Source organism: Ictalurus punctatus, chromosome 11 (genome assembly GCF_001660625.3).
Source record: "Ictalurus punctatus breed USDA103 chromosome 11, Coco_2.0, whole genome shotgun sequence".
NCBI lineage: Eukaryota > Metazoa > Chordata > Actinopteri > Siluriformes > Ictaluridae > Ictalurus > Ictalurus punctatus.
In genome coordinates, this window is record NC_030426.2 from 13236105 (window position 1) to 13247105 (window position 11001).

Genomic DNA, 11001 nt, shown 5'->3' on the forward strand with positions numbered 1-11001 from the left:
CTTACTAGCATTTTAGCTGTTACTATTTACACTTACGATATCCTACAAATGTACCAGAGCATGCAGTTTGACAGTGTGACTGTTCTGTAAAGCAGCGGACAAATACACTACCATATTACTGCTTGTTGGCTTGTAGTATTTTGCTAAGTAGTAGATTGTGTTGTTTTAGCAATCACCTTAACATTACAGAGTGATGCTGATCAATTTAACACCTTTTATTAAGCTATTAGTTAGTAATAATGGTTTGACAGTTACTAGTATTATTGCAAAAATAAGAATGATAAGAATTATTAAGCTTTATGTGTGTTGCTTTGTCAAGAGTAGTTATCCTTGAAGTGCCTGATCTCAAGATCTTACATACTATCTTCTTGTAACAGTAAATCTTACTAAGAATTGATGAATGTACCAGATATGGTATTGTTGCTCCAGTACAATTTGAGAGACACAAAGAAGAATCAGGCTGCCCTTTCTATAAAGTCTAAATGCTCTGTATCAACTCTCCTCCGGTAAAGAATACACCCTATCTTTCAATGTTATCTCATGTCTCAATCCCTCTGGAGTCCAGTACTCCATTCATTCTTCTAATCTGCTCATCACACTGATAACATCTGTGTCTCGCGTGTGTGCAGCCCACAGCCACAGGTGTCAGTTTGGATGTCTGTGTTCAACATTGTCTTAGACATTTAAGTGTGGAGTACAGTACATATTGGACAAGATGTTTTCCTGGAGCCAATATTCAGCTCCAACACAGCTGATTGGGCTCAACAGATAGTTAACATCATTTTAATTAGACCCTATGGCTTTTACCACAAGGCCTGTAAATTAGTGTTAATTTTGTCAGCATTTTTTTTTTATTTAGTCTTAGTTTTAGTCCTGTGTCAAATGTCCTTGATAGTTTTTAAAATTTTTTATTATTTTATTTTTTATCATATTACTCCTGTTGTTGTTTTTTTAGTCAAGGGCATTTCAGTCTTATTTTAGTCGAAGAAAACCACAAGTATTTTAGTCAAATAAGACTGTCAAATGAAAACTATAGAGATGTTTAGCCATAAGATTATAGCTACTTTAGTATTATTTTAGTTATAGTTAACATTTCATTCAATCCAGTCTAGCCAAAATGAACATTAGCTTGAAAGGTACTTTTACAGGTACCACTGTGCTTGCTTAGTGCTGATATGCCATGAATGAACTGGATATTTGGATTGTAATTAAGAAAAAAAAAACAGTCTATAGTATTTTGGAGAGATTTTGGTAAAGTTTTTAATATTTCTTTTCTTTTTTCGTTGACAATATTGCATGTTGATATAGTCACAGTTAGTGTTTACTGACGTTGGTGTTGTCTTGTCATCATCTCATCTTAGTCATGGAAAAAAGGTCGTTGGCGAACATTTATATAGTTTTCATAGTTTTTGTGAATGAAATTAACACTACTATATATCACCAAAATTCTAAATCAAAATCACTGTAATTGACATTTCTCTAATCAGATATATAGCACTTTATTTACTGAAATGCATACAATATACAAACACTTCAACTTCACTAAAGGTATTGGGAGAGGAACAGAGAGATCCAGTTCCTGGAACGCTGCTAAATATGTTGTTTCTAGAAAATTTAGTAAAGGGTTTTGCTGTCCCTTTTTGTGAGTGGAATTCATTAAAGGAAAAAGGGTGGAAGTGGAACTGGGCAGAATTTGGAACCAAACAACCCAACACTTTTTTCTTCTTCGTTTTTTTTTTTTTTTTGCAGTGTTCAACATTCACAGTTTTATCAGACACACACACACAAAGTCCATTCATAAAGTTTTAGTGGATTGTAAAATCCCACTGTTTCAGCGTTCACCACTTGCATGCTTTGGAAACCCCAGGTTTTCCTCTGTACCTCTTTTACAACACTCAGATGTTGTGACGGGGTAATTCAGAAGATTTCTAAAAGAATCCTCCACAAAATGCAGTGTTTGCATAGAAAATCCCTTGGATCTTACAAACCTCCCTATAATATATCACTGGGTTTTGGTATAAAGTGCACTTTATTACACAGTCAGCTAATGATAATTTAAAAAAAAAAAAAAAAAATCAACAACCTCATTTAGTTAGCTAGCTTCAATGTGTGAATGTACAAAAACATATCCCTCTAAAACTGTATATTCATTAAACACTTAAATAAATGTCTCTGTGATTTCACTAGTGCACAAAAAGACCTCCACATGGTGCTCAGCTGATGGCAGTCACCAAGTTAACATGGTGTGTGTGGCTGAAGGCTGGATGTAACTCGACTGGCGGAGTCGTGTTAACGTGGTGAGAAATATTGGCGATGTGGTTAAAGGCATGTGGTTTGTCCTGCATGAATCTGCTAAAGTGAAAATGATGAGGGCTCTCGCCTCTCCTTCGTTTAGATTTGGTGGACATTTTTCTGTTGCGAGTCTGAATGCCTTCCTTCTTCATAGTGAGCGGGCGATTCATCTAATAAAATAAGCACAAATAAACATATATATAGTGATTACCAATGGTAGAGTGACAACTGACTGTACTGTATTGTACTAAAAATGAAATTCCATGGTCTGTATTTAACCTGTCATAGAATCACAGGCCCTGATTTCTTTATTGGTTCTTTGTATAGCAAGGAAACAGCAAGGGTTTTTCAGTTCTGGAACTATGTATATAATGAATTTAGTGATACATACATTATGCAGTTTGTAGTAGAGCCCACAAGCATTGCAAACAGGCTCTCCATTGGCATTACGTCTCCACAGTGTGGTGGTGCTCGTGTGGCAGTTTGCACAGCAAGTACCTGCTCTCCTGGCTGCTGACTGCACATACACACACACATACACAAAGAGGAACAATTATCAATTTAGGTTAATGCACATGGTTCATGAAAATCTAATGTACTGTAAAATATGAACTGATGTTATGTTTTTGTGTTTTAATGACTAATTAGTGGTGTGGAGTTGCCATTATTGATATTTTATAAAAAATTGGATCTATCTACATTAATTTATTCAACTTCAGTAACCATTTTATCCTTGTTTATCTGGAGCCGTTCCTGTCCCTCCAGGATTTTGCGATTTTGCGATCACAGAACACAAATTCAAGCAACTTTTCAAAATTATTGCAGATTTTCCATAGATTTAGGCCAAGATGCCCAATTGTCAAGATTGCCATGTGATGTCATCACCAGCTAAAGCCCTCTTCGATTCATGTGCTTCGAACATGAGAACAGTTAAAAGGTCTCATTTACCAACAAACATCACTGTGAAAAACCGTGCAAAACAATTTGCCAATTCAAGTAGTATTCTGCAAAAAACAGCAGTATTCTTCAAAAGCCACAGCAAAATCAAACACATTTGGCCACAACAATCACAAAAATCTCTGTGAAATCCTGTATGGACTGCCTTCCCCAGGAACACTGAGCATGAGGTGGGAATGCACCCTGAATGAAACACCAGTCCAGTAAAGTGCATCATGCACACATGTTCACACCTTGGAGCAATTTAGTGTAACCAATCCACATACTGGCATGTTTTTTAAGAGGAAACCCATGCGGACATGGGGAGAACATGTAAAAGTCCACACAGACAGTAACTCACACTCTAAATAATGCTGGTTATTTTTTCTACCAAACGGTTGAGCCTTTTGTGTCATTTAATTGGGTTATTTTCTCAGTCTTGGGTAGTTTCGTGTAACCCAACCACTGGTTTAGTGGCTGGGTCATTTTCACTGACAGTTGAATCAATGCACCCCTCCCCCACCCCGACGCCTCAGCCCAGCTCCTTGGGTCAAATCAACTCAGCGTAACCTGTTTGAATTCTCCTCAGGTGGAGATAGAGTTTTTCACACTGACAGCTCGTTAGATTTTTTTGGAGAAACAAGGTTCGTATCAATATATTTATCCATAAAACCATTACTGTACACTAGAAAAATAAAAAATGCACGATAACAGTCCAGTTTACATGACATTAAATGCACCTCTATCTTCATTGGCTTACTTGTTTGTTATGCCCACTGGATCGTAAGTTGGTTACTCAATTTTTTGGAGGTTTCCTTTGATCAAAATCTGACATTTTCATTTTAAATATTTGACTTATTTGAGACATTTACTTCAAAGTCTATATCTAAACAGCACTTTAGCAGTTCTAACAATACATTTCTGAACACCTTCTTGTGTATAAATAAAGGAGATTCCATGCTGACATATTTGTTTATAATGTAGTATATTTGACATTTTAAAGGGTAAAAATAACCCTGAAAATATTAACCCATTTATGAAATAAAATGAACCCATTTTTGATTAAAGCATTTTTGTTCAAATGAAAAGTAAAAAAATGAAATGTTTATACATAAAACACAATACTATAAAGTGCAGTAATAAACAGTAATAAATGAAACAAAGTCACTTGGTTTGACAACTCTTTGCTGTAACAATAAAAAAGAGTAGTATCAGGTACACTTTCTGCAGTTTTATAAGGAACTGAGCTGTAAGTTTTATTGAGCATCTTGCAGAACCAGATATGGTTCTTCTGGAGACTTTGACCGTCGCACTTGCTTCTTATTTTTGCAGCAAAACCACCAGCCTTCATTGTGTGTGTTTTTTTTTTGTCTGAAAAGTGTCTCTTATGTAATAAGCTACTTTCTTTCCTTATATACACACATTTTTCTGTAACATTTAATTTTGTGCAGAAAAACTAATGTTTGGGAATCTAAAATGTTTTGCACTGACTCCATAATGTAGAAATCAAAAATAAAAACCTATAACAAAGATTGTACTAAAAATAAATAATGTGCCTAAAACTTTTGCCCAGTACTGTACAATCCATGATATCATATGAATGATTAAATAATAATAATAATAATAATAATAATAATCTATTGTAGTGTGCGGTTTCAGGCGCAGCCAAACTGCAGTCCTGCTCTTAAATCTCCCCACATATAAACCTGTGTAAACCTACATGTCTACCTCCATCTCTGTTTTTCCTTCCAGCCTCTTTCGTTTCCCCTTTTATGTTTTATAAAAGCAAGATATTTCTTTCTTTCTTTTTTTCTTATTCCTGCCCTGTAGTACAAAATTATGAGTTAGACACATCAGTAGGCTATCCGCAGGCGCATAACTCCTCTATCGGGACCGAGCAGACATCCGGCCCCGGAAACCACCGGAGCGGCCCGCCTCTGCCGGACAGGCCCAAATATACGACCAGCACCTAGCACTAAATTGTCGCTCCCTTTTCACTTTGATATCCTTCTCGGCTGTTTTGGTTCTCGAAATGTATTTTCTCAAGGCACGCAAGAATCACTCGGGTTTCCATAACAACTGAGATTACCACGTTTCAGAGTTCAACCTGCTGACCAGACTGAACCATTGGTACCTTGAAACAAATGTGGCCACGCAAAGGGTGCCCCCCCCCCCGGCTTTGGAGCTCTGATGGTCTGTTCCAATATTCACCTGACGAGCGGTCTGTATGCACAGTGTTCAATTTACAGTAAACACCTGAGAAGTGAAAATTAAGCGGAGCATTTTGTGTCTTCTCATTGTCCTTAATTCTAGTATGCCTACTTCAATTAACTAATTTGAACCGTTTTCATTCAGTGTGCCGAATCACAGATAGTTCCCATAGTACCGTAATCTTTAATAAGATAGCTAGTTCTTCGTGTATGGAAACGAGGCCACGATTAAAGCCACGCAGAAGATTTATACAGATAACAGGATATAACACAGTAATGAACACACGGTCTGCACAGACACACACACACACACACACACACACACACACACACACACACACACGCACACACACACACACAAACAAACAAACAAACAGTCCCATTTTCATTAAATCGAGTCAATCCAAACAATTTTGACATGGGTTTTCCTGCAGGCTCACCACAAAAAAACATAGTAGGTGAACTGGCTACTCTAAATTGCCCCAAGATATGTGTGTATGTGTGTGTGTGTGTGTGTGTGTGTGTGTGTGTGTGTCCATGCATGGTGTCCTGCAATGGTCTGTGGCCCATTCAAGGTGCATTCTTGCTTCATGATCAGTGCTTCAGGGATAGGTGACCCTGACCAGGTTACTGAAGTTGAATGAATGAACAATCTAATTGTTTTATGATTGCCATTTATTTTTGCAAGCTCTGCTGTTGTAATGATAATATTTAAATTGCATAGATAACTAATAACATTACCCATGAGAACAGATTTGTCAATAGATTTGAAAGTTGGTAGGGATATATGAAATGGAGATTACCCTGTCTTCCTACTACACTACTGAATTTTTACAGATACTACTTTTTCCTATTTGCTCAGTAAAACAGGTTAATGAGGAAGCTAGGCAGCTCGCTATGTTAGATAGCTATAATAATGGTAACTAATTCACTAATGTCAGCCAGATCCCATAGATACTTTATTTGAACTTAATCCAAGCCACATTTTTCAAGTCACTTTACAACATTAACATCATATATTAAATATACAGAGAACTGATTTATGGCTTAAGGGAGTTAACCATTCTTAAATAGAAGCTACAATAGGTAGTAAATCTCATTATGACAGCAAAGGACATGTTTGCCTACAGGTGTCAGTTTACATCTACCTAGGGTTAAGCCAAGTGCACACTACATGGATTTTCAAAATCGCAGAATTGGTGACACAGTCACACTACAAGACTTTAATTGCTTCTGATCGTTTTTTGGTGGACATAGGGACACGATCACTCGCACACACTACACAGAATTTCACCTGGAGAGATCCCCACCAAAGCATGTCGTATCCCAACATCCTGCTTTCTTTCAAAAATGAACACAACAGCTGTTCTATCTATCATGTGACTTTGTGGCTTTGTCACTATTTTGTACGGAAACAAGAAAAAAGAGAGAAACGTGGAGGAATTAGTGGCTGGGGAGACAGGTAGCAAGGACTGTTTGTTGGCAAAGAGAATTAGAGGTAAAGTGTGAAAAATATAGCTTTTTTATACTGTGTTGTCCTATTCTGTTGTCCTATTCTTACAACTAATCACAGAGGGGGTTCAGACTATGTGATTTATCTCAGAGAAAAGCAAACATGCTTGAAAATATTGGCACCTCAGCAATCACTTGCGGCCAGAAGAAGCACATCGCTGAACTGTTTGCATGAGCAGTAGTCCCTGACATGGGGGTGTAGTTGCCGAGCCCCAAAATCAGTCAGTGACTAAAATGTGTAGGGTGCACTAGGCTTTACAGCTAGCTAGCTAAAAAGTAGGCCCAAAGATACAGCACTAATACATAGATGTTATCCTAATTTCTATAAATTATTTTTTTTTGATGAAAGGAATGTATTAGAAATGCTTTAAAAGCTCAAAGACCAAAAAAAAAATGCCTACATAGCTACTCCGTTGATAATTTATTAACAACAACTTTCAAACTATCTTCTAACTCATACCAGAGGTTAGAGGAAAGCAAGTTGATGAAATGTTGACGTATCTGATATCTGATCAAATTACACTTATTGGCCTAATACTTCTAATTAAATCTAACTTCTTTGGTGCTATTTATGCCTGCTGACATGACCACGCTTTATATTCACTTTCTCTCTCTCTCTCTCTTTGTCTATCTCCCTCTTTCTCTCTCCAACTTTATTAACCTCAGTCTGTTTAACCTGCTTTCTGTCTGTGTGTGTAACTCAAGTAAACCTCCATTCAATAACCACAATGGCAGTGTAAATGACCACTCCAAACAAAAGTCCTTTAGTTTCTGTCCTTACTCCCTCCTTCTTAAACCTTTGAGAAATGGTTTCTGCACTTTGCATATTAAATCTGATTTGTACGATTGGTCCTGATGTGAAGTGTTGAGACAGATGATGTACAAACTCTAAAGATGGGATTAGATACAATATTTTGATGTGGGAACGTTTCAGTATGTTCATTATATGTCACTTACCAGTCGACGTTTGGGTCTGATGAGTGGTCGGTTCTGGCCATTCATCTTGTGGTAAAGTCCACATGCGTTACACAAATAATGGCCTGTGCCATCTCGCCGCCACAAGGGAGTGGAGGTAGCCCCACAGTTCACACACTCACGTCCTTCTGATACACACAGATGATATGAAGCACTTTGAATATAAACACACTGTATAGTCTCAGAAATAAAAGTACCAAACTCTGCTTTTCCTTGTCACTGGGGTGGTACCCTCAAGGGTGCATGTTTGTACCTTTGGTATGTATCTCTTTTGCAAATGTGAATATAGTTTACTTTATTGAAGGTCTGTCACTGAAGCTTAAGGACGACTGATGTACCATTAATGCTTTACTCTACAAGTTAATTATGCACCTTTGCAGGTGATGTAGGCTATCCTTCATGGTACCACCCCAGAAACATGGAAAAGACAAAAAGCAAATGTGAAAATGGTTTATTCATTTTTTATCATTATGATTTTCCTCCAACTACTTAATTAACTAATCATTTATTTTTATTGTGATAAACTAGCTTCTTTTGAAATTTATAGAGAATAATATGGTGGTTTTCAGTGACAAGTCAAAAGACAGTGTATAATCTGCTGTTACGTCATGATTGCCTTGTAGACACAAGAAATACAAAATTCAGAAACAAAAACAAGCGTTCAGAATTTTCCCATTTTTTTTACATAGAAAGTGCAGGTCTTAAGTCTGACTTTTCAGTTAGTGATCAGCCTGTGTTGAAGCTGTCAGTTCTGTTCTTACAACCAGATTTTTATTGTACGCACCCGAACCAGTGCGCCCTTTGCTCTTTGATTTATCCGTTAAGTCTCCCCCGCTCCTGCAGAACATACCGGCGGCGTGCTCGCGCGCTCCTGCTAACGCTAACGCTGGAAACGCACACACAGGAGCCGCCTCATGCGCCGTACAGTTCCGGAGAGGACCTGTGGTCTGCATTTTCGTCCCATCGAGAAGAACTGCCGAGTACATGGTGGCGTCCGGCTCCGGAGCCGCGGCAGTTGGCGGTGTAGGGGACAGGTAGTAGAACTGAGTGCTACAGCGCGTGGCCAACGGGGCCGAGCCCTGAGCGCACGAGCCTGGATATACCGACGAGATCCCGACCGAGGTTCCTCCAACAGGCTCCCCCAAAGCACTCTGTGACCAGGTGATGGGTTGCTGGACCACGGAAGGACTCGATTTACTGCTCTCCAGCCAAGGGTAAGCTTGCGTGTGCAGGAAGTGAGGGTGGCACATAGAACCACCGTGCAAACGAGCTATAAAGTAAAAAAGTGGATTATCATTAGGCGTGGAGGAAAGTTCTGTACTGGCAATGTTGTAAGTTTTCAGAAACTTTTAAAAATCTTATACATAGGCTATATAAACGCAATGATGGATGTGTTTGTGTAGTAGGAATATATTGTTTTCAATACCGTCTTATTAAGAAATACACAATTAACAATAATAATGTTAAATGAAATAAACTATTCAAATGGAGTTTTCCAATGTATATTCTACGGCTGATTCTCGTTAAACATGGGGTTGAATTATTACATTAGTCTGAAATGTTTAATTAGTTAGCTTAGTCTTATTTAGAAACCAGTACACCCACAATTAGATGGCATGCTATGCTTTGTTAAAGAAACAGCTAGACAATAAACAGCTTTCATGTTTCGTACTTAATTTTTATTTTCATGCTCCACCAGCCTAATTCTTAAACTTGGCTAATCGGACAACAAAAGGCAAAACATATATTTGTAACAAGATAACTGAAAGAGTGATTACAATGGAAAATGTAGGCTATATCCACTTACATCCACGATGATCTCTAATTTGCCATGACAAAGTTTGGTGAGCTACGCGGTTTTCTTACCTGGAACTTGGCTGTAAGGTGTTCGTGCTTGAGGATGAGGTGAATGTGTGTGGAAATAGGGATGTCCTGGATAATCAGTATGACTCAGGAATCCATCCACGTCCTCCAGAGACAATAATGATGGCTCCATGTACCCAGTGCCCTGCCCCAAGCCAGCGTGAGAAACGTCCGAGTCCGGCGTAGGTAACATCATCCATCCAGAGTCCGCGGAGAGCTCCATGTACAGCCTCAGCCCTGTGCAGATGAACGCAGCTCTGAAGCTGTGCCTCCGAGTGAAACACTGAAACAGATACTTGACAGAAAACCCTTCTTTAGTCACTCCAGGATCGTTCACCGTCCCCGCCCGTCTTTACAAGCCTCTCAATCGCTCATGTAGACAACCATAACACCTGTAGGTAAGAATAACAGGAAAATGGGGACGTTTATCGCGCAGTGTGTGTTGCATGGCCTGTCCTGCCTCGCGGGCAGGCTGCAGGTTTGATTGGTTGAGATGATGATGCGCGCCACAGAGAGATTAATCAAACGACACAGTCAACTGCTCGAAATGTGATGTGTTTTTGTGCTTATACGATGGAAAATGTATTGTTAAAAATGCAAAAATGAAACTTGCCTGCACTGGTCCAGCAGGAGTACCCCACCTGATATCCCACCTGCGTGTGGGGCTGCACCCGCCCGTCTGCCCTAGTTTGCGTTGTAGTCCGCTTTGTTTTAATGTCAAGTCTGTCATATGGACGCTTGTCAGATGAATTGTCAGAGTGCATGCGATGGAATTCCAGTTATGAAGACAGAGGCGGATCCTTTTCTCCGACACTGGGCCTTCTGACCAATTAGACTTCAAATTTTCTTGCGCTTGACACGCGATCCCGCTTTTCACCGCAGGTGACTCTTTTCCTGCGTTACAGTGCGCGCTTATGAGGAGGTCACGGCCCAGGATCCGAGTTTATTAACTGTGGGGAAGTCTGTGCGTAAAAGGACGAGCACATTGCCTGTACCGTAATGCGCAAAAGGTCCAAGAGAGTAACAAGTGGCATTTAATAAGTGAATTAATTCGCCAAATATTAAATAAATAGGAAAAATGTATGATTATTATTATTATTATTATTATTATTATTATTATTATTGTTGTTGTTGTTGTTGTTGTTGTTGTTGTTGTTGATGATGATGATGATGATATAATAATAATAATAATAATAATAATAATGGTTGGGCT

General features: G+C 38.7%; 1 protein-coding gene across 2 annotated transcripts; it reads right to left on the reverse strand.

Moving 5' to 3' along the window:
• Positions 1–1095: 1095 nt before the first annotated feature.
• Positions 1096–10801, reverse strand: gata2b (GATA binding protein 2b). Of its 2 annotated transcripts, none has more exons than XM_017479187.3 (5): positions 9792–10801; positions 8776–9195; positions 7908–8053; positions 2684–2809; positions 1096–2462 (listed from the first exon to the last, which is right to left on the reverse strand). In XM_017479187.3, the coding sequence occupies exons 1-5, from the start codon at positions 10009–10011 to the stop codon at positions 2214–2216; spliced, it is 1161 nt and encodes a 386-aa protein (XP_017334676.1). In that variant the 5' UTR covers positions 10012–10801; the 3' UTR covers positions 1096–2213. The 2 variants fall into 2 exon arrangements, with proteins under 2 accessions (XP_017334676.1, XP_017334675.1); XM_017479186.3 differs by having other exon boundaries at positions 8710–9195.
• Positions 10802–11001: the final 200 nt, after the last annotated feature.

Bases quoted from the DNA above. Each gene is read 5' to 3' on its own strand.
- gata2b (XM_017479186.3), bottom strand. From the start codon at position 10,011: ATGGAGCTCTCCGCGGACTCTGGATGGATGATGTTACCTACGCCGGAC. The intron at 2,810-7,907 runs GTAAGTGACATA...GTGTATGTGCAG, and splicing joins TCAGACCCAAACGTCGACTG to TCAGCAGCCAGGAGAGCAGG. The intron at 2,463-2,683 runs GTATGTATCACT...TTATTTTATTAG, and splicing joins TCTACTACAAACTGCATAAT to ATGAATCGCCCGCTCACTAT.